Raw genomic sequence first — 25,464 nt, 5'->3', positions numbered from 1 at the left:
GTGCATGAACCTTCAGGGCAATGGAACTGGGAGCTCTGCATTGGAAACCAAAGAGGGGCTTCTGGAGCCAAAGTGGACATGGAATTGACTCCTTCAGCGGCAGCCTTCCTCCTCCACCAACCATCCTTCTCGTGCCTCTCCATCTCTCAGCAAAGTGACGGAATAATAACCGGGAAACATCAGCAATCGGCCGTTGATCCATCATCAAGGGGGCCTGGGCCGCATCTTGGAGCGGGGCCACTGGGGGCCAAGCCATCTCGACTTCTGGGCCAACCATGACCCTTGTTGACTCACAAGTGGGAAGGTGGGGCTAAATAGTTGAAGGTGGTTCCTGGATCAGGTGAGAGCGCGTCGTCGACAAACGCGCTTTCCTGGGCCTTGGACCCCCACCGACAAATTCAACGCTGTGCACTGCGGCAGGCAACAACAAGCACTCGAACTAGCTGTCGCGCCTGAGACTACCCGTCGAAATTGATGCGATGACAGAAAACCTTTCGTTTGTCCAACAAGCCGCCCATGTTATCCTCCTCGAGGCCGACCCCCGCGGGGTCATTCAACCCGGGCAACAATGGACGCAGCGCGTACGTCCTCGATTTTATCTGCCTATTCACCCACGATCTCCGGAGGAAACAGAAAAGATGGGAAGATGGCCGACTCAAATACCACACCTTCAACAAGCGCGTAATGGTCTACGATGAGCGCGGCAACTTCGTGGGCGACCTCCATTGGCAGCGAGAAGAGGACTTCGATGAAGGCGAAGAAGTCCAGCTGGAGCGCGGCGGTGTCATTGTACAAGTAATGGAATGTGTTGGTCGCCAGGAGCAAGACTTGTCCGAGTTGCTGGACAAGAGGGCGAAAGAAAAGGAACAACGTCAAGCACGAGTAATCATGCGCCCATCCCCGGCCACAGCATCACCAAACACCCCCCTAGCTGCACCCCGTGCGCAAGACCACTTCCAGACCCGACACCGGCCTCTAAACCACCTCTTGGGGACTCCAACAGGCCACCACGGTCGCGCCTCTGTTCCGAACGAGTCTCCCTTCGAACTACGGCAGAAGGCCAACGACAATCCGAACGACCGCACCGAGTCACGTCCGTTGAAGAGGAGGAAACGAGACATCACGCCGCCGAGCAAGGTGGGCTACGCCCAAAGCTTGTTTGGTGCTACCCTGTCCTTGTCCGCTGTTCCCGTTAGCTCGGTCCCTCCACGACAACCAGCCAATTCTGCGCATCGCCCACAATCAGTCACCTCGTCCCAAGAAGAAGTCGGGCAGAATTCGCGGCATGTGCGAGACGACCGGGGACTCTCCCGTGGGACTGCCTCGCGTGCCAGTCCTTCCACGGCAAAAGAGGTGGTGCCTCTGTCCAGAACACTATTCGAAGCCAATCGGAGCACCGCAGACGAGGATAACGAGACGTTCAAGGCCACATCAAGGAATTCAAGCCGCTCTGGTCCCGTAGACGCGATTCAGAATTGTCGCCAGAGCACTCCCCTACAACCGACAAATACCAACAACCGACTCTTAACCTCCTCCAACGACGGCAAGCCTTTGGCGGTCTCGAACAGACAAAAAGTGGACTCTTCGGGATCTGGAAGAGCGGTAACCACACAAAATCCACGGCCGACAGTCGTGACAAACCGAACCGATACCGTGAGCAACGGCCACGCGGCAGTTGACCCAGAATCAGGGGATTCGCGCTCGCAAGCGATTGTCCTGAATGAGGACCCGGAGTCCGGGACGGTTACCGGAGCTCAGCCCTATCAACACCAGGAAGAGCGAAACAAGGCGACTAAAACGCGGCGTGGCGCTCCAAGCAATGCAACGAAGCCCTCAAAGCGTAACAAATCGTTACAGTCGACGACTCAACTCCAGGCCGAGGAATTGACGGCCGTGGTGGCGCAAGGTGCCGTAGATGAGCCGCAAGACGAAGAAAGAACAGAGCTGCGGCTCAAGCCCAGGCAGAAACGTGGCCTCCTGCTGCTTTCAGAAAAGAGGAACCGGCCGAAGCGAAACAAGCGACAGGATGCACTTGCCAGCGGACCAAGTTCTACCGGCAAATCTCTAGAGCCGCCCATCGTCTCAACCGCTACTAAGCCGAGCCTCGCAACCGGCCTTGAAACAATTGATGTTGTCTCAATGGCACAGCGGGACGAACTTTTTGGGCCATCGCCTGTTGCCCCTGAGATCTTCACACCGGAACCTCATCCACAACGAGCGCTCTCTCAAGGACCCCAAGATGTTCCAGTTGGAGATGACATTGGGTGTGAAATCACGTATCCGACACCATGTACCGCAGCTGCCAGCTCGATTGCGCCAGCCGCGAAATCGGTGGATCAACCGGAGTTGGATCAATTGGAGCCCTCAAAACCAGACCACAATAGCACAACCAGTATGCATGGCGAAACTACGAACCTGTCTCATTCCCCGCGAAGAAGGAGGGTAGCTTCAAGGGGCAAAGACGGTGCACATGCGTATAACGAATCAAACCGACCGTCAAGTTTGGATCCTGAAGAACCCCCAACGGATCTTGCTATCGAGCCCACAATCTCAAGACCCCGACGCCAGACGCGCAAGGCCAACCTGGATGAACAGGATTTGGGCCGCTCCAAAAAGAAAGCACGAAAAGAAGACCCAGCGGGCAGTGACGGGGAAGAGATGCCTCGGCCACGGGTCAAACCGCGCCTCGCCAAGCTGAGCAGGAAGAGTATCAGGAGCAGAGAGGTCTTCGGGTTTGTGCCCTCCAGCCCTCCCGTCTTCAACGTAGCGAATACAGGCCTTACAACCGTGAGTGTTGGGGGTTTCCATTCTACGGCAAATGGTTCAACAGGAGGCAACGGTCTTGTGGATCCCGCGAGGGAAGCGTTTCCAGTGCCGGACGGGGCGCCATCCTCCCTAGGAGAGGTCCCCGAGGCCCAAACGACTTTACCACAAAAGGTCATATCTAGAGTCCTTTCACCTCCTCTCCCTCGTCACGACACGATCCCTGGTACTGGGTCGCACGAGAGGGTCGTCGAGGTATCGAAAGAGGACCAAGCCGCAAACCCCAGGGCATTGCAATCTGTGCCTCCCACGCATCGCAGCCCCATTCGCCACATATCAAACCGTCCCTCTGGAGATGGTAAGAACAAAAACACAAATCTGGACGTCCGTGGCCTTGATTCCAGCAGCAGCACACCCGAAAAGGAAGTTGTTTTGTCCACGACAACGCTCCAGGAGGCCAACCAGGAGCAACAGCCTGTGCTGCCTGGTAGTATTGCCCTGCGGTCACAGTTACACGAAACCGTTCTCAGTCTTCCAGAACAGCCTGAACGGCCAATGGACGACATCTCTGATGTCGGAATTGGCCCCGGTGTAACCAGAGGCGCCACCGAGCAGCTTGTAGACGCGCCAGCAGTCGGGCCTACTCGACGCAGGATCACGAACCCCGCAACTCGGGGTCGTAAGGCTGCATTGAAGTCGGACGCTGCGGGCCAAGTTCCTCAGTCAATCGTGCCCGTGGAACCCATTCCTGCACGGCGGCCACCCGCGGCAGCGCAACCGGAAGCTGCCACGGGCGAGCGCCCAAAGAGAAAGATGAGGTTTCCCGGCTTCGCATCGGTAAAGGGTGGCGGCCCCTGGAGTAGGGAAGCACACGACCTGCTGGAGAATGGTCGCCCTGGCTGAAGTTGAGCTTCACTTCGATCCCACAATGATACCTGGTTCGGCTCGTCTCTGTGATGGGATGAGGTCCGGGGCGTCCAGCCTCATCTTCGGCGACATTTGAGGCGCCGCATTGCATGCTGTCTCGCTTTCGGTGGCTGGTGCATGCATTGTACGGGGCCTGTGGCATATCATCTCCAGAAGAGAGTGATGGAAGCGTGACCAGAACAAGTCTACCAAAAGACACGCTCAGTATCAGTGCTACTCATATTATGAGCTTCGTTCTTTAATCCCCTCTGAACCTCACAGCGACGACAAGATAACAGAGTCAGAATTGCGCGCCTCTGGTATTTCGTGGCCTTGGACCCAATTATTATCCAGTTGTGACGCCGCTCTGATGAGACCGGTGTGCGGTTTAGCCAAACCCGGGTTCAGCTCAACATGTTCGGCCCGTTTCTTGCATGACAGCAGATATCCAACACTTACAGGAGCCGCCTAATTTCCACGCACCCGGTGTCCTCCCTATCAATGGGGAAATTGTCGTGTGGCCGGGTTACGAATACTGCCATTGCACCCACCGTCTGCTAGGCGTAACGTCTCGATTATCTGAGGGGTAAAGAAGTCGGGGAGGCAAATACGGCGGCGGCGAAGGGACGCATGTAAGGTTCTCCCCAAAGGCATGCGAGGATCTCCAATCGGAAAGCGGCCCCATGAATATCACCACCCTGAACCCCCAACCGCAATATCTGTGTGTTACCGCTCCGAACCCTTTGGGGAACTCTCGCCCGCTGTCAGACACTCGTGGCGTGTCGTCTGAGACGTTGCGGAGGTGGCTTGACTCGATCGGGCACCAGCTTAATTCATCGTCGAAATCTGAGAGTCCCAGGGCGTTGCCCAACGCCAATAGGCACCCAGGAACCAGATTCCCGGGTTCCTGGTGCGGTGCTGTCAGTTTTCCTCAGCCCGACCTACGGTTGGACTTGGTAAGAAACCAACGCCATGCCACCGGTCCCACACCAGTCCCGCACTGGGTGACGTGATTGTAAGGGACCCAACGGTACCGAATGCTTTGGATCGCTGCTCCGTCGCTTCACAAGGAACACCCTGGTTGCCATGGAAGTCTTTCCCGGTGGCGCAACAAGATCGGGCCATAGGGCTGAATGTCTGAACACCCCCCCTGTATCAGACAGGGGTGTAATCGGTCCCCAGGGAGCACCCACGAGAAAGCGAGACCAATGGGCATAAAAACATGAGATAACAGAACCTGACGTGATGGGACCTATGAAGACGGGAACAGATCATCAAATCGGTCGATATCAAACACGAAAACGCCAATGCTCGATTAGGGGGTCCCCAGTATCATCGCCATCTCACCCCCAATGGAAAGGTCGCGGCGCTGAGATATTTCGCAGATAAGGTTCGAGCGGTGACGAGAGAAAATGGTGTAAACCTAGCGATGCCCGGGAATGTCATTGCATTGAAGCTTCGTCTTGGTTATTGCCAGAGCGAAAACACAAGATTCATCAGAACTTGAAGCCTACCTAGGTAAAGAGGAGAAAAGGTTTAGGTTCTGTTCCTCTGCACGCCGAAATTCCTGCTCTCTGCACCCCTCCGGGTGCATGCACCTTCCAACCTGGTCGACCAGCTACCGAGGTAGGTACCTAGGCGTGACGTTGGGCGCCGATTGGGGCCTCGGGCCCGAGGTTGTGTCACCTATTTGAGCCCCTCCCCCACGTCCAGGGTCGCTTCGATTTCAATGGGAGCCCGTCCATTCTCTTTTGACAGCCCTGTGCGGGGCGGTTCGCTCTCCAAACGCGATGCCCGAATGGAGGCGATGGTGCGCGAACTGCCCTCGCGCCTAGTTGCCACCGAGCTGTGAAAAAGGAAACTCGCTGTGCCTTTCGGGCGGTATCGAGTCCTATAGGGCGATGGTATTGATGTGTTGGCCTTCTAAATGCCCAACGCTCGCAAATTCCCGGTGAAACTATAGCTACTTTCCCTTCCCCCTTTACCTTTTCAGTTTTCAGCTTACCTGGCTCGGTACCTCAACACCCGACCTCCCATCACCGGGCTTGGGGGGAGGCGGCGCATTTTCAGAGCACTTAGCAGCTGTACCTAGGTAATCTTTTCTTTCTTTTTCCATTAATTTCCTCGCTACGCACGCATTCCCCTGGAGCTTCATTCTTTGCAGCCTTGATTTACACGTGCGCACCCGGACGGTAACGCGAGGCATGGCAGTGTCCGTTCACGCGCACATCACCCCCCGGCCTCGATCACGTTCTGCCTTGCAAGGTCCGTGGGCAGCTCGGAAATCATATATAAACCGGCCTTCCGCCCCGTCGACAGCTTCCCACCTTCTTTTTGGTCTGATCCCGTGTGTCCCGAACAAGCTTCCGACCTCATCTCCTCTCCTCCTGCCACAACAACACAACCTCGCTGAACCATCTTTCCACTGCTCTCGGAGCGTCACCATTTCAGATTACAAGCCTCGTGCACTTCGAAAACCGGAATGGCGGGGAATTCGAACCGCAGTTATACCACCCATGGCGGGTCATCTAACCCCATGGCGCCCGAGTCCGGGGCAGCCTCTCGACCTCCTGTCGTGCCCACTCCGGAAACTCAGGATCTATACAACAAGTGGCGGCAAGCTTATGAGGAAACGCTCAATGAAGAGTCCCTAAGAAATGTCCAAAATCTACACGGTGCTCATCTCCAACTCCCGTCGTCGTCTCAAACGACAACGTCGCGATCACCGTCCAACGCAAGCACCACGTATTCGGTCTCGCAGGCGATGGATGGGATGAATGTTGGAGATCTGCCGCAAAAGCAGAAACCCGGCCGCCGGGGCCCGTTGACGGGCGTGCAGCAGTTACGAGCAAACCTGATGCGCAAGCTAGGCGCTTGTGCCGACTGTCGGGCACGCAGAGTCCCCGTAAGAGAGCCGCAAAGCACTCCTCCCGTTTCTATCTTCGCCGTTGCTGACTGTCTGCCAGTGCAAGAACCATCATAACTTTGCCCTCTTTGAAGAGGGGTACCAAGCCGCCAAACAAGAGACCAGGTCACTCGTTGACACGGCCCAGCATGTCGAGACCACAACTCCGTACCAAGCACGTCTCGGTAACCCATCCGACCTTGCCGGCGTCGGGGGCGGGCAGAGTGCCCTTGCCCACGGCCCTCAAGGCGCCGTGGATGACGGCTATCCAACGGACTTCGACCCATTGCAAGACACCGAACCCGGTTCTCGACCGGATCTGGACCCAATTTTGGCTCTCCTTCAAGACGCACAGCTGCCCGTTTCGAACCCAGCCGATCAGTACCGCCCGATCCCACAAGTAACCCAGCAGCCCGAACTCGTGGCAATCGGAAAACAGGTCGCCCCGTATAGCAAAGAATGGACGTGCTTTGGGGGGATAACTTCATGGAATACTTCGCCGTCAAACGGCGCGCTCGAACCTTGCCGTGAGAAGCTCCCTGGCCTGCCAGCCCTGAACCTGCATTTCGCCACCAGCCATCAACCAGGGGTCTATGGGCAGAGCTATACATGGGCTTGCGTCACTTGCCAAGTTCAAGTGTTAGAGATTGGTGGTTTACGCTGGTGCGCTGCATGCCAACAAATCACAGATTGGGAGATGTGGTATTGGGGCCAGGTGCCCATGACAGAGCCTCCGTGAGGAGAAAGTAAAAAGAAAATGACAGAGGAAAAAGATACAATACGTAAAAGAGAATCGTAGAAGCAAAAATAATTGTAAAGCAGGTAATGTAATGTCTAGGTAGTCTTAGTAGCGAAGGAACAGCGGTTTTGTAAAAACAGAAAAGAAATAGAAACCCTTTTTAAAGTTTGCCACGAATGTTTCAATATTATTTCCCATTGAAAATGTATTTCAAACAGTTACAGGACAAACGGGTAGACTATAGCTGAATCATGCTCGAGAGGTACCCCGACCCAAAAGATAGGTGCCGTGTCAGGTTTTCTGATGAGAGCCACTTTAGCTGGGGCCCTCAGGGAAAGACCTGGGTTCTTCGAAGGCTTTGCGAGAGGTATTGCCCCGAATGTATGGTTGAGAAGGAAGCCCAGGTTGAAAAGGCTCTTCGGTTGAAGAGGATCTTCGAAGTGTTTATTATTGTTGGGGTGCTGTTGGCTACAATTTCAAGAGCGCCTTGGTTTGGCATGATATCCCGAGCAACAACAATGGGAAGTTGACCATAACAACCGACCGGGACTAGATTCTCGAGCCTGTTTTAGCCCTCTAGCTTTGCGCACCTAGGTAGGGGTATTCCTCTTTTTATTTTATTTTAGAAGAGGATAAGGACTCAAGCTATGGTGGGAAAAATGGCAATAATGTGGTCACTAAATGGAAGGAGGAGGATGACCTTGGGAGCTATTTGAACTACCCATTAAGCCCAGATTCCATACCCGTTGAACGCACTTAGCAGTTACTGACGCAGTACTTTCTAAAACGGCCTTGTTAAGAGGATGGGAGAGTTACCTCCCTGCATACCTACCTGGTAAGGAGGTTGCGGAGGAAGGTTGGACTGTAGACTGTAGTTTAACAAACCTCAATCAAACGTTTGGTTGATAAGGTCCCCCGGATTTTGAACGACTCTATTGAAATGAAGGGCAACATGACAGGCAATTACAATGTACTTGAAATCATCAAATTCGGCTACCTTTTGACTGAATTGCAATGCATTTGCTTGGGTTTGCGTGTGCCGATTTAGAGGGACCTCCATAGAATAGGGTTAGGGTTTAACTCAAAAGCTTTGAGAGGCGGCGGCTCGGTGGTATGCTAGGGATAGGGTTATGTATGGGGATCACGGGTCAGAGTCCCCATCCTAAGTCCATCGTCCCAAACAACGCTCTTCCTAAGGGTCAAATATCATTTTGAACGCGAAAATCATTTTTGGTAGACGCGTCCTCCTCGAGGATTTTCGCCGAAGCTGGTCCCTGCTGAAAAGCCATCCCAGAGACCATTTTCGCAGGCACCGGTGGCGCAATCTGGCATCCATCCAAAGATGCAATTATTAGCGAGAAGACGCGGCTTGTGGTCCGAGCTGCATGTCGACATCGGGCGGTCGGGACCTCTTGTCTAGAATGGCCTTGTCCCTCGTTCGGTACTCAGAGGTCCCTCGGTGATCCCGGCCCGAGCAAGGATGACAAGGAGGTCCGTCCCTGGATATTCATCGAGTGCGTTCTGCGTTCGCGGACGGACATTGACGTGCAAAAACACGGAATTGGCAGGTGCGAGACCCATCACATCAATAAACAAACTCGAGAAATCCGGGCCCTGCATGGTCGTTCAAAAGCGAGCAAGCAGTCAGCTTCACAATCCCGGAGTCGAGGAGTCATCCAAGTTTCATCGCCAATGAACGGCTAACCATTGTCGAATCCCACAGCGCCCGTGACGAGGCGGAGGATGGGATGGCAGACAGATTGACTCAATTGAATGTGGGGTTGCACAGACCAGGGCCGGGGGAATCTGACACTGTGCCAAGATGAATGTTGCAGCTCCACAAGCTGGCAAGGCAAACGGCCCCATCGGTCAACCTTGTGAAGAGCCCTCTGCTTGTCGCCCGGCGCATCGATTGACAAGAACAGGGGATACGAATAATTACATATAATCCCGAGGCCGCCCAGTTAGAAAGGAAACCCACGCAGGTCTCTGGATGCTGGCCCTGAGTTCTGGGCTTCCCTGGGATGGCAGCCAAAAGCTGTCCTCGACCGCAATTGCTGAACACTGTGCGGGACAGGAGCAACGCCAAAAGAGCACCCTTCCGCGATAGGCCGGCGGAATTGTCGATTGACTCATTCAATGCTGGCCAATTGGGTTCGTCGTCATCGCAATGCCGACGTCCCTGGGTCAGACTGAAGGTCCCTTGGAACAGTGGGGTGTGGAGCAACGGCCTGGGTGAGAATCGCTCGCCGTGTTCTGCAACCATGCAGGTCGCTTCTCCGCTGCGGCTGGGTGGTTACTGGTACGGAGGAATGAGAATATAATGTAGCACTTCCCGGTGCCGCGGTGACTCGGGAGCTTGAAGGTGGGTCTTTGATTGGCATGCAACTCGAGTAAAAGGTCTTTGCTGGTCGGGAGTTAATTACGAACTCTGTCTCGACTGAATTTCTTGCCCGACCCGAGCGATAGAGCGAGGTTGTTTCGAGTTGCCAAATGAGTTCATTTTGGTGGCTGCGCAGAAAAAGGTTAAGTTTCAGGTACCTGTCCCATCATCCAGCCGGAAGACGCTATTCCTGATTCGGCTCGCCGAAATGCTGGGGGAGACAACCTTCGCTGCGCCTTGGAGTCCTGGTTCCAGTGCAGCAGCTCTTGTTACGAAGAGGAAGTGAAATATCGGCCTGACTCCTCGGACGCGTTTCTGCCTTTTCTTCCTTTTCCTTTCCATCGAGCGATCGGAATTTGTCAGTGCAATTGCCCGACTGCTGTCAAGCTGTTTTTTCTGTGGCGCAGCCATCTTGCACATCTGCTCCCTCGAGAGAGATCTTCACTTCGAAGACCTCCTTTCTGCGTTTGCCTGTGCACCCGACCCAGCATTTCGTCTTCGACAAACTCGGCGAAATCCGAGCTGCTCGAATTGGCTATCGCTGCCACACAATCCCGCTTTGCAAGCAGAACCACCACCCACGTTGGATCCCCCAAGCAACACCATCGACACCATCTCGTTGCAGGCGCTTAAACCAAGCCTGACGGATCTTGGTAACATTTTCGGCAACCCTGACGCCGGTTTGTTTCTGACCACGTACGACCCTTCTGATACATCCGTACCGATGACCGGCATGGCCCGACACGGCTCCGTCGGTGCCTTCAGCGGGTTCTCCGTTTGCCAACCGGCACTCGGAGCTTCCCTGCAGTGGCTCCCCGCGATTGGCACCGCGGAACTCGACGACATGATCAACGCCTTTCTTCCTGGCCCCGCCTCCATCCAGGACAAGCGCGCCCACATCTCCATGGATTTCTTTGAGTTCTCCCGGCAGACCGGCGAGAACTTCAAGTTCTACCCCGCTCCTTCGGGGTCCTTCACTCCGGTGGCTGCATCGCCGGCCACCTCCGCCCTCTACGACTCGGGCTACGCATCGAGCTTCAACCACTCTCCCGTCCTCTCCGACCAGGGCTCCTGGACCCAATCTCCTGCGCCATTTGCTCCGGCGGCCTCGGCGCCCAAGCCGCGCTCTTCTGCATCCAAGAAGTCCAGCTCCTCCAGCTCGCGGCAGCAGGCAGTGGACTTTGCAAGCCACCCCGGCATGCGCATCCTCACCAAGGATGGCCGCGATGTCACTAACTCGGCTTCCCGGGGTTGCAAGACCAAGGAGCAGCGGGATCACGCACACCTGATGCGGATCATCAAGGCGTGCGACGCGTGCAAGAAGAAGAAGATCCGCTGCGACCCCAGCCACAGGAAGCGGAACGCCTCGCAGTCTTCCGCGTCGCAAGCCGAGCAGAAGCCTGCGAAGAGGGCGAAGAAGACAGAAGAGCCAACCCCCGTAGCGGCGGTTAATGCGGCAACCGATTTCACTGCGGCAGACTCGGCAACCGAGTCCCTCTCCTTCCCATCGTTGGACACCAGCTATCCTCAAGACGCCGAGGAATTCTGGAACGAATTCGTCGCCCTCGACCAGGAGCCAGTCGAGATGGCTCCCACGTCTGCGATTGACGACTTCCTTTTCGACTCATTCACCGACATTCACAGCTTCTTCTCCCCGAGCTCTGGCTCAACCGCGACTTCGCCATCCCAGATCCTCACGCCAGTTACCCCAGGTCGCTCGGAGGCGTCGCCGGCCACCGCATCCCAATATGCGGTTGGCGTTCCTGGCGAGTTCTCACTCGAGGACCCGGCTGTTCCCTATCTGAACCCGGGGGTCGCCCATGGCACCAACTACCTGGACTTCAACCTCTATTCGCCGGGTCCTGATGTCTTTGACGAAGACCCTCTTCTCCAGATGAGGGATCTCGGGAGCCAACAGCATTCCCCGCAATCGACCAGTTCCGTTGCCCAGCACTCACCTCAGATCTCTCCCACATCAACATCTGCGGCTGTCTCTCGGACAACACCAACCGGCGAGTCAGACGGGGGTGAGAATCACACAGCCACCACCGCGATCCACGATCTTGCCTGGTATTATGATCCTGGGGATACGCTCCATGACAAACCACAGCCCAGCGCCCATCGCTCACCCACCAACCCGCAGCTGAGCACCAATCACAACAGGGTAATAGAAGATGGGGATGGCGGCTATAGTAGCCACAGGCGCGTTGACGGCGGCAACACGGACGCATTTGCTACTTCGTCCGACCAGTCACTGGTTTCTCAGTCCTCGGCACCGACCGCCCTCTACAACGCCACCAGCACTGTGGTTGCCAACGCCCCCGAGTCGTCGGTTAGTCCGAACAGGGCACCTCGACCCAGGAGGGTAACATCAGCACCCCCTGGGGGCTCGCTGGCATCACCTGGGCGCTCGCACGTACCGACCAAGGCTACTCGATCTGGCAAGCTTGACGCGTATGTTTTGTCATCGCCGTCGACTGGCGTGCCTGGTCGCGGATCGTCAGCGCGTGCAACGGAGACAGCAACCTCAACGGTCCTCAGTCAATCACCCAAGGCCGTTGCTGGCGCCGTACGTGCTAGCCTGCCACGCTCTGGGCAGAGCTACACAATGTGCTCCAAGTCGAGGCAGCTTCTGGCTCACTGTGCATCCGGATCGCCCACCCCTGAAGAGGAACAACATGCCGCGCCGCAGGCCACTGCTGCAGGCAACGCCACTTTGGCGACCATGTTGTTCTCGACCCTGCCGACGCGGCGCAACGTCGCTGGGGAAGATGTGAAGCTCAACGCATTCTTCTTCCAGCTTGCCGTGTTCGGTCTTGTCTCTTTCATCTGTGCCTCTGCCCTGCAAGCACACCTGGCAAATCAAGTCAACCTCGTCAACATACTTGCCATCACAAGCATCTCACTGGCCCGGCTAGCACCTCGGTGCTCCGGGCCGTCGAGCGCGACATGCGTCGCCTCGAAAACCTTGCCACCGCCGACGCCGTCTGGCATCCTCAACACCGTCAAGTTGAAGATCCAATCGGTCGTCACGGGCCTCGGGGATCTCCGGTCCTCCGCGTCCCGGCGGGCGATAAGCTCCATGCCTCGCCCGCCAACGGTGCGACTGCTAAGGCTATAAAGCCCTGGTGGTCCGGCAAGTGTTCTGATATGTTTGTGATTGCTTCTGTTTGTTGCTAGCGAGTGCATTTTGACTATGATACCCCGGGTCGGATATGAGACATGTGGTCGTCCTCTTCTCTTCTTTTGGATATGCTATGTTCAGGGCTTGCTCCGTGCCCAGCGGAGAAGCTTGGTTTGTGGTATGAGTTTGAGGGGAGGACGACTGAGTGGGCTGTGAGGTCTGACTCGAGGGACGATGCTCTGTTTTCCTGCCCTTGTTTCCGCGCAGGTAGTGCTCGCTCTTCGGGCTTGACAATTGAAGGTCCTCGCAGACCATTGAAAACTTAACAATTGCTCCTTCGCTCGCCGTGAATGTGTTCTTCTCTCGCATCCTGTTAAGCCCCTTCATTTGCGCTCGCTGCAACAAAGCAAGTGATGATCGGATAGTTACCTACATATGCAACTCTCGAAGTTTCCACAGTTGCATATCGGACAATTTTTACCATGACCCACTTTCGATCGGAGAGCCACCGATTTCTGCACTCCCTCCGTCTTACAATAATAAATTCGTGTGTCATGTATCTGGACGACGTCGTTGAAAATTGCATGAAAGAGACATTGCAAACGCCCACTTAGAAGTGACCTCGCCTCCAAACCACGGGGCAAAGACCCGGAAACCTTTGGTTACCCTCTAATTAACACTGAGGTGCTGTAAAAGGTACATGAACAAACTACCTCGGCACCCTTTCCGCTCGGATACACCATCCCTCTTGTTTTCTCATTCACTATACATTCCGTACTCACCGGCAACATTCGTTGGCTGTTCACTATTTTTATCTCGAAAGTGACCCGGATGGGCTGTGAATGAGAGCAGTGGGGGCATAGAGTTATCTCATCCAGTGGTGAAAATGGCAGCTACGTTCTTCAGGGTGGTTTCGGCCATCGGCCTCAAAACCACGGCGTTTCTGCAGTCGCTCTTTCTGTTTCCTTACAACACTACCCTGCAAGTGGCTCACCTATTTTCCAATTTCCACCAACCAAACCAGCCAATCCTTCCTTGTTCGACCTCTACTTCTGCCTCGCCCTCTCAGGAATTCCGCAACACCAACGTTGGCGACAGCAGTCGCCACAGTGACGACGACATGGCGGGCAGCTCATCTTCGTCTGTGCCACGGGGTCAACATGCACAGGCTTCCAAAATTGCGCCGACTCTTCCACGCACTCCTCCTGTTACGAAGGAAAACTCTTTGCTGACGACGGCCTCGCCAGCCGAAGTTGACGGCCAGCTCAGTCGCAAACTCTCCCGTTTGGAGCTCAAAGAGACCGGTACAGCAGTCGAGACATCGACGGGTCCGCTTCAAGATGTGGTAAATGGCGCAGGTACCAACGAAGAAGATGGAATCGGCAAGCAAGTCGCCCGGAACGGCGCGCTGCCGCAGCAGTCCGGCCCGGACAACACTAGCGGCAATGCTGCCGGGGAGGTTACACGAACCCTTCCGGTCCCTCTCACGCACACAGTTTCTCAGACTAGTAAGCCGAAGGAGACTGCGACAACCATTCAGCTGGACGGCGTCACTGTGCAGATCCAGGACAAGGTCGAGACGCCTGAGCAGGCAGCCGAGAGGGCCATGCATAGCCGGTTTATGAGGGAGGCTCTGGATATGGTAAGTATCCGATCGTTGCCATCGAGTTCTAGTGGACAATTAACTGAGGCCAAACGTGATCGTAGGCCAGACTCGCTCTCAAAACCAACGAGACCCCTGTCGGATGTGTGCTCGTGTATAAGGGGCGGATCATCGCCAGAGGCATGAACGCAACCAACGTCACGCGTAATGGAACGAGGCATGCCGAACTCATGGCCATCTCTGCCTTGTTGTCTTACTCGCCCAAGTCCGATCTCGAACCTACGGCCAATGCATCCCGGGAGAAGGGAGACAGAGCCAGATTGCCCCTTGGTGACACGACCAATGAAGCACAACTCGCAGAGGAAACCAGCACCTGGGGTGACGTGGACCCCAAGGACGGCCACCTCTATCCGTACGGGCAAAAGCTTCACCCCTCCCCTCGCGTGAACCCATCCGTCATCACTGAATGCATTTTGTACGTCACGGTCGAGCCGTGCGTCATGTGTGCTTCGTTGCTCCGCCAGTTCGGGGTCAAGAAGGTTTATTTCGGCGCCGTCAACGACAAGTTCGGAGGCACCGGTGGCGTGTTTCGGATCCACAAGAACTCGCCGTACACGATGGCTTCCGCGCCTCCGTCACCCGTGCCCCAGAACGGCAAGGGTATCGCGAGGCCGGTTCTCGAGCGCCGCCCAGCTTCGACCGACGTCGCCCCCGAGGGGCATAATCCGATAGACGAGGCTAACAGCGGCGACAACCTTATTCCTTATTCAATTGAGACCTCTAAGCTCCCGGGCGACGGCGGTAATATTGAGAGAGGGTACGAGGCCGAGGGGGGATGGGGCCGTGATGAGGCCGTGACGCTTCTAAGGCAGTTTTACGTACAGGAGAACAACCGAGGTGAGTGGTTGCGCCCTTTTCGTATTTAACTCGGATGTTTATTAACATTACTGTAGCCCCCGTCCCGAGGAAGAAGGAAGGCCGAGCTGCCCGCCTGGCGGCGATGATGGAACGCGATGGCCGCGCCGGCAGCCCTGTAGACGCCAGCGACGCGGCGAACTCGCAGGATAACTCGGGGACGAACACTCCCGCCATTGGGGAGTCTCGCACCGAGAATGTAGTCGAGGCTATCTCCGCTTAGCTTTCCCGCCGTTTCAATGGCGACAATAAGCAGGAAATATGAGCACTAGCATTCGCGTGCTCACAGCCACGGCTTCCGCTAAGATCCTGTTTACCACCCAACGCACCAACCCATTTTCCGCCCAAATCTCAGCCTTTTACGAATACCCGAGGTGGTTTCGTCTCCGACGGGTAGCCCAAGTTGTCGCAATCACGGCCCAGAGAGAGGTATGCAGGCCCCTGTAACGCGTCGAGCGACGCTGGTATGTTAACGGCCGTGGTTCGAAAAGAAAGGGGACAGCATCGGCAGCCGCATAAGTTGGAGTTCTGGCACCATATCGAAATAGCATTTATTACGCTGTACGCCTGAATTGGGGTGCACACCTCCATGTTACCGGGTTGCTATATCTAGCGGCATTCGCGGGCGACTCGCATGATAGAGCATTTACCATCCATAGACGCCGCCACACCGCCGCAAAAGCATGCCACCGAATTCCCGCGAACCTCTCCGTTGATGACGCTCCCTAATCGTGATGATGATGCCGCCCCTTCAACCCCCCCTCCAAAGCCGCAATGACCCCCTCCCCCCACACCTTGGCGCCCCCCTCCCGCCCCTTCCCGGCCTCCTCCGAGAAACTGACCCGCTCCGTCCACCACTCCAACCACCGCTCCGCCCTCGCCCCCTCGTCGGCCCGGAACAGACCGGCGCTGACGTCGATGAGATCGGGCCGGAACGTGTCGTGCCAGAAGACGGTCGCGCCGCACACGCTGCAGAACTCGCGCGCCCGGCCGGGAGTGGACTCGTACTTCCTGAGCGGGACTCCCGCGGGTAGGTGGGAGAAGTCTAGTGGTTGGTACTGGGCGTGGGCGTGATCTGGGCTGGAGGAGGAGGGAGGCTTAGTTGTGGGGACGGTGCCGGTGCTGCCGATGACGGTGATGTTGGCGATGTTGATGGCGATGTTGATGTTGTGGCGAGGGATGAATGCCCAGGTCTGGATCTCGAAGCCCGAGGTTAGGCGGCATGGTTGGCACGCGCAGGTCCCTGCTAGGTAGCGGTAGGGGTCGCGGTAGGGGGTGGTGTGGTGGGTTTCCTTTGGGGAGGGGGAGGTTGAGGGGGGAGAGGGGTTGGGGTGGGTGGGTCGGAGATACCATTTCTCGTGGGAGGGGTTGAGGATGGTGGTGGGAGGGGTGGTGGTGTAGGGGAAGAGGAGGTCGGGGTAGGGGGAGTCGGGGTTGGGGGTTGGGGACGGGGAGGCGGAGGCCCGGGTGATGAGGAGGGTGATGGAGGTGCAGTGGCATGAGGCAAGGAGCGTGTCGTTGTTGTCGTTTGGGGGAGTAGGTTGAGTGGTGTGGTGCCAAGGTTGAGGGGTTTGGAGCCAGGGTGAGAGACCGCCGTCTTTGGTGGCGTTGGTGTGTTGGTGGTGAAGTTTCTCTGGGGTATGGCTTGGCTCCGGTGCGTCGATGATGGTGCCCGTGGCTACCTCCCACTCCCATTCATCGGAGGGCGCGGTGGGAGATGGGTGTCGGGCGCGGAAAACGTGGCATCCGCAGGTTGAGCAGAAGTATCTGGTTGATGCCGGCGAGACGTAGTAGCTCGTCAGCCCGGCGGTAGATGGAGGAGAGACGGGTGAGTAGGAGGTACACAGAAGGCCTGTCGAGTAGCGGCAGGTGTCACAATGGCAGAATGACAGGTTGGAGAAGACGTCTTGGGTGTCTCCTCGGGCGGCTGGTAGTGACTGCTTTGCGGCGCCGCAGTGGCAGGAGATGGTGATGAGTCGCTGTGCCGAGTCCATGACTTGGAGAGATTCGATGGTGACGGAACAGCTGAATGCCAGAGACGACGGAGGGAGCCCTGGGTGTAGAAAGAGGTATCCTGCAACGCCTTCTCTTTTGTTGTGCGAGTTTTCTTCCAAGGGTCCTTGAAGGGCGCCACGATCTTCCGTGGGATGGCGGAGGAATAGGTATGACTGTCGGTTGCTTACAGCAAAATGCACGGCCTAAATTTCAGCCGATGTACTGTAAGATTAGGTGCCCGATAGGTCCCTCCTTCGTGCCGATAGCACTTTTCGTAGTATTTCCGGCTGAGGCATCAGGCAATTTCACAACTTTTCTTAGGCCGGGCAAGTTGACCACCCCTCCAAAAATGAACACGAGAGCTAGAGGTCATCCATTACCCGCGATAGCTTCGAGTCGATGGGACAAATTTCTCACACAACATTACCGCGTAATTGTACATGTACAAACGTGATTCTTTTCGGGAAACGGGACCCGAGTTACCGTTGCAGCCTCCTCGTGGTATAATTGCTACCTAGGTACTTAGCCGGAACAGATCGTCCTCGACAAGGCCGGAACACAAAGGGCCAATAACCACCATCCGAACTCAATGAGCAGTGCACCGCAAGGCAGCTAGCTGCCAGGTCAACCAGGTTGGCCTGTCTCACCAGAAGCTGCTCAATCCGACGAGCAACATCAACCGAAGAAGCGGGCGCGGTTGACTCACTCAAAAGCCCGGCTGTATTCGACAAGATGACGAGGGAGAAGACGTCGGGCGGACCATTTGCTCGCTCTGATGGTATTGTGTTACGAGTTCACGAACAACGGAGGGAAGAGGATATCAACAACATGGTCTAGCGAGGTCTAAGCTATGAAGAACGGTATCCTGTTGAGTCGCAACTCTAAACCACAGGAAACGCCAAAGACCTCGTTGACTTTCTCGACTAAAATGGTGAGAGGGCGTGGCCCACAGAGTTGGTCTATGAAGACTGCATTGGCACCACCTCGGATGCGGCAAAGAACGCCACCGCGTCGTAGAAAGCCTCGAGACACCGCCATGGGCACCACGATCTGGTCTGGCACCAGTTGTGTGCCGCCTATCCGAACAACGTCGGTTTCACCACAACCCGGCTTCTTCCAAGGCTTCCGCCAGCAAGAGTTTGACGTTCCCGGTCGATGAGAAACTCGGTACCGCAGTCTTTCACGACCATGATCGAAATCACATCGCGTTGACTGGGCGATAGAGCGAAGCCCTCCGCGCCCGGTTGTCTCATCATCGAGACGCTACAGTCGAAAGCGTCATCGCCGTCGTCGACACAGCTACTGAGGGTCAGCAAGACGCCATGCTCTGTGGAACCGCTGTCCCACCGGCCTTCGGGCGTATACTTACTTGGGATCTCGTTTCTGTCGTTTCACGGCTAGGACTCCTCACGGCTCGCTTGTTCATCAGAGTTGCCCAGTCCCGGGGGCTATGGGACGGCGTGGAAAGGGAGTAATAACACCTGCGGCGCGACCCTTGGGTCGTGGACTTCGGAAAGTTGAGTCGGAATACATTGCAACCATCTCCTGTGGAGATGCGTGGCAGCTAATTCACTTCTGCTATGCCGTCTTCTGACCCCGGCCTGTCGTAACGGCTGTATCCTTATCCGAATCCACCGTTTTGCCGTCGATCTTCTCCGCTACACCCTCAGCATCAGACACCGATGGGTTCGGAGTATCACGCCAAAAGACCTTCTTTCCCTTTGCCAGCCGCCTCATCCACGGGGGCATGATTCCGCCCTCGGTCCGCCACGTCCATGGTTCCTTGAGCTCCTTGTTAGGGGGCACGATGCGGCCACCCGACGCCTTCTCGATGATCCAGACTAGCGTGTTGATCAAAATGTACAGGCAAATCCCGGCAATCAAGCCATCGGCGATGGAGTAGGTGAAGGGCATGATGGCGATGGTCACGAAGGCCGGGAGCGAGTCTCCGAGGTACCTCCAGTTGATGTCGGTCACGGCCTGGACCATCATGGAGCCGACTAGCACAAGCAAGCAGCCGGTCGCCCACGGAGGGATCGACGCGAAGATGGGCGCAAAGAAGATGGAGATGAAGAAGCAGAAGCCGGCTGACATGGCCGTCAAACCCGTCTTGCCGCCTTCACCGATTCCCGCGCCAGACTCCACAAAGGCAGTGACTGGTGGAGTGCCCAACACGGCGCCGATCGAAATGGTGAGCGAGTCGACCATGTACGCCCAGGTGGAGCCCTCAAAGTCCTGAGTGACGGGGTCGACAAGATCGGCATAGCGAGCCATGGAGTAGAGTGTGCCCGTGGTGTCCAGAATATCGACGTAAAGGAAGGTGACCAGCGCCAGGCCAAACTGCCCACCGTAGTCGCTGACGTCCCAGCGTTGGACGTTCAGGACTTTCTGAATCGGGTGGAAGTCGACCACCTTTCGGAAGAAGTCGAAGTTGGCGTCTCCGAGCTCGGTATAGGGGAAGTAAGTGACGGACGTGGTGCGGGGCCAGGAGATGACGGAAACGAGGATGATACCGGCGATGATGGCGCCCTTCACCCGGTACATCATCAGCATGACGGTGAAGACGCCACCGCAGAAGATGCCGATCCACATCATGGGGCTGCGCATCTTGACGCCGTCTGGGCACTGCCCATCGGCGTCTCTAAGCTCTGGAAGGCATCCCGCCAAGGCGATGGGGACTGATGTGCCGCCGACAATGAGGCCGATTCCCTCGGCATAGGTCAGACCGATGAGAGTGAGAAAGAGCCCGATACCGACACTCGTGGCGAGCTTGATGCAGCGGGGGATGGCACGAGCGAGCCATTGCCGCAAGCCGAGAATCGCAAGGCCGAAAAAGACGAAGCCCTCGATGAAGATGGCCGTCAGGGCGACCTCGAACGGGACCGGCCCAGTTCCATGTTTTCCAACAACCGTGTAAGCGAAATATGCGTTCAATCCCATGCCAGGGGCGATTCCGACCGGTCTACCAAACAAATTCGCGTTAACAGACGGCCCTCTAAGCTCGACATACAACGTCGAAGGGGGCCACAGGGGGCGTTCCACATACAGGTTGGCGAAAAGTCCCATACAGAAGGTTCCCATAGCGGCGACAGCAGCAGTGGCTGTGACAAGGTCTTTCTTGATGTCGGCTTTGCAGAGGAGGTACTGGGTGTCATTCTCACAGGGGATGACCGAGTTTGCGGTCGCCGATTCGTTGCACACACACGTGCCTCCGCTGTCGGAAACGATGCTAGCATTGACGGCGATAATGTACCTGGGAGCAGCATCAGTATCAGTCCCGGTAATTCACAGCGCCCCGGGGCGGGTCGACTCACGCCATGGCAAAGAAAGTCGCAAGACCGGCACGCAGCTCGGTAAAGAAATACGACCCCTTTCTCTCTTTTGGCTGTTGGGCAGCCTTTAGCAGTGTTCCCGGACATCAGACACGGCCTGAAATGCTCACATGTCCACATCCATCAAGCTTGAACCAGCGGCCGACCGGACCGGTGGCGATCCGCCGGTTGGTGTTCTCAATCCAACCCATGCTGATATCGAATTCTTTGAGCGACCACTCACGGTGTCGGTTGGGGTGTTGTGTGAGGACTGAGCGAAGGTAATTTGGGGGCGGCGGTGAAGCTTTCAGCAAGCCCAACCTGGGAGAGAGCGTTGCTGGGGAACTCGAGCTTTTGCGATGGTTGTGGGTGGCAACCCAACCTTTAATACCGGCGCGAACCGGGGCTCGGGACCCTTTGGCGCGACCCCGGGTTTAAGTGGGATGGAGGGATGGATGGGAAAAAATTCGCGAAAATCTCTTATCTGTTCGACCACCACAGGGACCAGCTTCTGAACAAGTATGGAGCAGCATGTTCAGACTTGGCAGAGTGGGCATGGTGACAAGGCAGACCTTTGAAGAACAGCTGAAAAAGAGCTGAAGAGGATGTATCGAAACCCCCACACACGCCAGTATGTGAGTATCTGCTCAGACGACTGTTCCCTGGCGCGTGCCTGACGAGCTTGACGCACATCCAGCGGCCGACTTCATGTTACCAGGGACGACTTTGCGGGGAACTATCGCCGCTAGTGCTCGATGAGATCACCCTCTTGCTAACGTCACATCCAGGGCACTCCTGTTTTCCACTGTTTTGGATCAACATCGTGCATTCAATGTCATCCGGCCTTGTTTTGTCTCGAAGAAGCCCTTCCTTATGATGAAGGCCGAGGAGTGATACGATGAATAGCCCCATTGTCGGACGCAGCTCTGATGAATATCTCTGAGGACGAAGACTGGGGCAGTCTTGATTGCCTCGGCTGGCCATCCTGGTAATCCCCATTGCTCGCATGCGGTGCTAACCCGAAGGGGGTTCCTTCATGCACAACCACCACCATCCCACTGATAAGCCGTTACCACCACGCGAGAGCCTGCCTTATCAGTTGGGACGAGGCTTCGGACGCCAGACGGCGCTCCCCGGACAGCTAAACGTGCGGGCCCGTCCGATCTCCGCCCCTGGCGCACCAGGGCGGCGCCGATACTCGACTGTGTTCAGCTTTCCGTTTCTGGCATTTATTCTGAACTGCAATTGGCGGACTGGTTGGGAGGAGGTTGTTGGAGATGCCGTGAGTGGTTCGCTGTGGCCATGCTGAACACAACCTGAATGTGGGGTCTTGACTATGGGGTCAGGGCAGGGTCGGCTCGCGCTGGGATGCTGTCCGCTGTTATCGGGGCGCGTATTTGTCTCATCTTACACTGTCGGGCCGGGACCTCCTCCTGGATGACAACTCCGCTTCCCACAACGACCTTGTCAGTGGAGTGCCAGATTGACCACAATGGTGTTTAAAACGCGCAAAGAGCAACTCGGGTAGCTTTCCGGGGAGCCGTGTTGATAATGGCTCAACTGCTTCAAAATGTGAATTGGTCATTGGTGTCGTTACCGGGGCGGATACGAGCGACTGATGACGGATTCGGAATCATTTGAACTTAATACGATTATAAAAGCTTGCTAAGATGTAATCAATTTGGTATCATTGCGAATAATAAGTCTTGCCGGGTTGCCATCGCTTTTGCCTCTCTAGATGCTGCCCCCAGATACCCATTGCCAACAGTCTTGAATGGTCATACATCACGCACCCGAATACCATGCTGTTTTCTACCTTGGCCGCCCACCCCTAGAAGCCAACTCTGCGGGCCCTCCCCTCTTCATGATGTGATAATCTCAAACAACTGCAACACCCCAGCGTGGTCCCCAATCGCCAGACGTGTCCCATCACTGTTGAACGCTGCCACTGTGATGGTCTCTCCCGGCCACGCAAACTCGCCCCTGAACTTCCCCGTCTGGGCGTCCATGACATCAAACCCTTCCTCATTCCGGCAGGCCAGATACCTACAATCCGGCGAAACTGCCAGCGGCCATCCCTCGTTCACGCGTATCGCGTTCAGGTTGTAGTTGTGCACCCTCCCCGTCTCGAGAAACCACAGGACCACGTCCCTCCCCCACACCGTCACCACCAGCTTGCCGTCCTTGGACACCTGCATCATGGTCGCCGGCGCCCTGGCCCCGATCTCCACCTTCTGCAGCGTCCTCTTGGTGACCACGTTGGTCACCCTCAAGAACCCGTCCTTGCCCGCGCTCACCAGCGCGCGGCCGCCGCTCTCCCACAGCGGCAGGAACGCCATCTGGGTCACGTCGTCCGAGTGGCACATGAGCGTGGCCACCGTCCGCACGTAGCCGTCCTTGTTCTTGGGCAGCTGCACCACCACCATGCGGCTCGCGTCCTGCGGCGACGCCCCCACCAGCGTCTCCCCGTCGGGGCTCCACGCCACGGGCGCGCGGATGGCCAGGTCCTGCTTCAGCAGCCGCTCCCTGCGGCCGAGGTCGTAGACCTCGAGGCGCGGCATCAGGGCGCCGTACGACTCGCTGTAGGAGGAGCTGGCGGCGGGGATCAGGAAGGGGCAGGCGACGATGAGGTCGGCGACGCCCGGCTTGAGGGCGAAGCCGCCGTTGAGGCGGAGGCCGTGGCTGGCGAGCGGGGAGGTGGCGCTGGTCAGGCGCTGGCCCGTGGCGGCGTGCCAGGTGTTGAGGCTGAAGGGCCCCTCGGGCGTGACGCAGCGCGCGTTGGTCGACTTGGGCACCATGGCCGCCAGGTGCGAGTCCGACGGCGTGAAGGTCAGCTGCATGAAGTCCACGTGCGCCCGCACCGTGACCGACTTGACGAACACCATGGTCGTCGTGTTCTCCGGCGGGCCCAGCGGCTCGTCCTCGGGCGGGTCGTCCCATCGCCTCGACCGGCTGCTCGTGCTCTGCTGGTCTGACGAGGGGGCGAGGGACGCCGGGACGTCGAGGCTGGACTCGAGGTCGGCTGTGAACCGGGGTGGTAGGTCGGCCATGATTGTAGGTAGGTACTCTTACGAAGTTTGGTTTGGGGGGTTGATGGGATGGAGGCCAGCTGTCCCCGGGGGAGTGGGGGTAAGGGGGAGGTTGAAAGAGTGGACGTTGTTCACGCGGCTTAGTCGTGTACAAGCCCGGGCGGGAGGTGGCAGGTGACGTGACGGGTGACGAGAGTTGCAACTCGCGTTACTTGTACACTTGGCCTTGGGTTGCACCGCGGAGACCACTCATGTCAAATGCGGTCATGAGATGTTGTGGGATGCAGGTACATTGGCTCGGCTGGGGCTGGGTTCGCAGTTCACCCAACGAGAGCCGCACCTACAGGGGTTGATCGTTGCCGTTGTTTGCTTGGTTCGTCCGGGGCAGATCCCGGGGCAGAATTGGGAATCGAGAATTGGGGGCAGGGTTCAGCTGTCGTCAGAAATTGTTTTAGTGGCTTGTCACTCGTCCGTCAGTTACACAAGGCCCGATCCATCGAGCACTGCCGCGCGGCGCGCAGTTGGCGCCTCGTTATTTGTTCTTTTTTAATTCCTTCGTGGGTCCGAATTATTGGGGGAACACGCCTAGAAGATCTGCAATTGCTCGCCAAGATGCGCCCGTTACAGTGCCCCTTAGGTGTATGCACAAAGTGTAGTAACCACGTTGCCGAGTAACCGAACATAGTCGGGCCAACTGAACCCGGAAACGTACAAATGGAATTGGTCTGCAAAGACGGGAAAGGTAGAAGAACATGAACAAAGTGAACTCTGGTGTAATGTGTTGCTTCAGGAAGCAAAGGTCCAGGGAAGGGTAGCAGCAAGCATCCTGTATCCTGCCATCTCAAGCCCCTGGCGCGGGCCTGCTAGAACTGACCGACTACCTGTTGTTGATATGTTGAATAGCAGCAAGCCACTTTTGTTCATCCGACCTGGAACAATGTTGTTAGAATCTAAGAATGAAGGGTGAATAGGACGGGTCACTCACTTGTCGAACTTGAGCAGCTTCCCCAGCACCGGTACCAGCTGCGCCCTCAACCTGTTGTCTTTCTGCTCCAGGAACTGCAGCAGAATCGTCTTCAGGTACATGGCGTCCTGGCTACCGCCGCCTTGCTGCGAGCCCGACCCGTTGAAGCTGCTAGACCGGGTCGAATCTATGGAACTCCGTACCGAGGTGGCAACAACCGGCGATGACAGCTTCGCCTGCAGCGTCTTGGACTCCTTGGAGAGCTTGTCGTAGCGCAGCCGGTAATCATCCAGCGCCCGCCGCAGCTCCCCATTTTTCTTCTCCGTATCCCGGACCTGCTGCTCGGACCCGTCCAGTGTCGACCTCAGGTTCGACACGGTAGTCCGCATCTCGGTGACCTCGGCCCCGGCCCGCTCCTCGTACGCCTCCAACTCCTCCCTCCTCCGCCGCCACTCCCGCTCCTTCTGCTCCAGATCGTCCTTCTCGCTCGCGAGCGCCTTGACCTCGCGCTCGAGATCCCGGACCTTCTGCCTCAGCTCCTCCGTCTCCCTGGTCTTGCGCCGGGCGAGGGCGCTGGACTCGTCCTCGAGCCTGTCGCGTTCCTCGACGGCGGCGTCCATCTTGGCCCGCATGTCGCGCACCTTGCCGTCGGCGCGCTCGTCCACGTCGGCGAGCAGGCGGCGCATCGTCTCGGCCTCGCGAGTCCGCTCGCCGAGCATCTTGCGAGCCTCGGCCAGCTCCTCGTCCAGGCTCTCGCACTGCGACTGGCTCTCCTTGAGTTGGATGCTCAGCTCCGCCGTCTGGTCGCGCATGCTACCCAGGAGGTT

General features: G+C 56.9%; 7 protein-coding genes across 7 annotated transcripts; 4 read left to right on the top strand and 3 right to left on the bottom strand.

The window, feature by feature from the left end:
• Positions 1-684: 684 nt before the first annotated feature.
• Positions 685-3,666, top strand: B0H64DRAFT_318415 (uncharacterized protein; the record flags this gene model as incomplete). Its single annotated transcript, XM_062800387.1, has 2 exons — positions 685-3,018; positions 3,127-3,666. The coding sequence occupies 2 exons, from the start codon at positions 685-687 to the stop codon at positions 3,664-3,666; spliced, it is 2,874 nt and encodes a 957-aa protein (XP_062661642.1).
• Positions 3,667-5,896: 2,230 nt separating this feature from the next.
• On the top strand, positions 5,897-7,485 carry B0H64DRAFT_65540 (uncharacterized protein). Its single transcript, XM_062808575.1, has 2 exons — positions 5,897-6,574; positions 6,636-7,485. Exons 1-2 carry the CDS (start codon positions 6,152-6,154, stop codon positions 7,311-7,313), a joined length of 1,101 nt encoding a protein of 366 aa, XP_062661641.1. The 5' UTR covers positions 5,897-6,151; the 3' UTR covers positions 7,314-7,485.
• Positions 7,486-9,577: 2,092 nt separating this feature from the next.
• On the top strand, positions 9,578-13,144 carry B0H64DRAFT_429403 (uncharacterized protein; the record flags this gene model as incomplete). Its single annotated transcript, XM_062805897.1, has 5 exons — positions 9,578-9,608; positions 9,643-9,678; positions 10,104-12,150; positions 12,238-12,265; positions 12,296-13,144. 5 exons carry the CDS (start codon positions 9,578-9,580, stop codon positions 12,815-12,817), a joined length of 2,664 nt encoding a protein of 887 aa, XP_062661640.1. The 3' UTR covers positions 12,818-13,144.
• Positions 13,145-13,706: 562 nt separating this feature from the next.
• Positions 13,707-15,561, top strand: B0H64DRAFT_318175 (uncharacterized protein; the record flags this gene model as incomplete). The annotated part of the gene is made up of 3 exons (XM_062800377.1): positions 13,707-14,462; positions 14,528-15,320; positions 15,377-15,561. The coding sequence occupies 3 exons, from the start codon at positions 13,707-13,709 to the stop codon at positions 15,559-15,561; spliced, it is 1,734 nt and encodes a 577-aa protein (XP_062661639.1).
• Positions 15,562-16,063: 502 nt separating this feature from the next.
• B0H64DRAFT_471462 (uncharacterized protein) lies at positions 16,064-17,691 on the bottom strand (the record flags this gene model as incomplete). The annotated part of the gene is made up of 1 exon (XM_062807883.1): positions 16,064-17,691. Exon 1 carries the CDS (start codon positions 17,330-17,332, stop codon positions 16,064-16,066), a length of 1,269 nt encoding a protein of 422 aa, XP_062661638.1. The 5' UTR covers positions 17,333-17,691.
• A 1,045-nt stretch (positions 17,692-18,736) lies between these two features.
• Positions 18,737-21,105, bottom strand: B0H64DRAFT_65463 (permease family-domain-containing protein). The gene is made up of 4 exons (XM_062808573.1): positions 20,776-21,105; positions 20,648-20,718; positions 20,380-20,586; positions 18,737-20,295 (listed from the first exon to the last, which is right to left on the bottom strand). The coding sequence occupies exons 1-4, from the start codon at positions 20,854-20,856 to the stop codon at positions 18,912-18,914; spliced, it is 1,743 nt and encodes a 580-aa protein (XP_062661637.1). The 5' UTR covers positions 20,857-21,105; the 3' UTR covers positions 18,737-18,911.
• A 974-nt stretch (positions 21,106-22,079) lies between these two features.
• On the bottom strand, positions 22,080-23,819 carry B0H64DRAFT_65333 (WD40-repeat-containing domain protein). The gene has a single exon (XM_062808571.1). The coding sequence runs from the start codon at positions 23,692-23,694 to the stop codon at positions 22,507-22,509; it is 1,188 nt and encodes a 395-aa protein (XP_062661636.1). The 5' UTR covers positions 23,695-23,819; the 3' UTR covers positions 22,080-22,506.
• Positions 23,820-25,464: the final 1,645 nt, after the last annotated feature.

Source organism: Chaetomium fimeti (genome assembly GCF_033439085.1).
Source record: "Chaetomium fimeti strain CBS 168.71 chromosome Unknown B0H64scaffold_2, whole genome shotgun sequence".
Classification (NCBI taxonomy): domain Eukaryota; kingdom Fungi; phylum Ascomycota; class Sordariomycetes; order Sordariales; family Chaetomiaceae; genus Chaetomium; species Chaetomium fimeti.
The sequence above is the reverse complement of the archived record's forward strand: the minus strand, read 5'-3'. Positions and strand labels throughout refer to the sequence as shown.

Bases quoted from the DNA above. Each gene is read 5' to 3' on its own strand.
- B0H64DRAFT_65540 (XM_062808575.1), top strand. From the start codon at position 6,152: ATGGCGGGGAATTCGAACCGCAGTTATACCACCCATGGCGGGTCATCT. The intron at 6,575-6,635 runs GTAAGAGAGCCG...ACTGTCTGCCAG, and splicing joins GTCGGGCACGCAGAGTCCCC to TGCAAGAACCATCATAACTT.
- B0H64DRAFT_65463 (XM_062808573.1), bottom strand. From the start codon at position 20,856: ATGGGTTGGATTGAGAACACCAACCGGCGGATCGCCACCGGTCCGGTC. The intron at 20,719-20,775 runs GTGAGCATTTCA...GCTGCCCAACAG, and splicing joins AGCTTGATGGATGTGGACAT to CCAAAAGAGAGAAAGGGGTC. The intron at 20,587-20,647 runs GTGAGTCGACCC...TGCTGCTCCCAG, and splicing joins GCGACTTTCTTTGCCATGGC to GTACATTATCGCCGTCAATG.
- B0H64DRAFT_65333 (XM_062808571.1), bottom strand. From the start codon at position 23,694: ATGGCCGACCTACCACCCCGGTTCACAGCCGACCTCGAGTCCAGCCTC.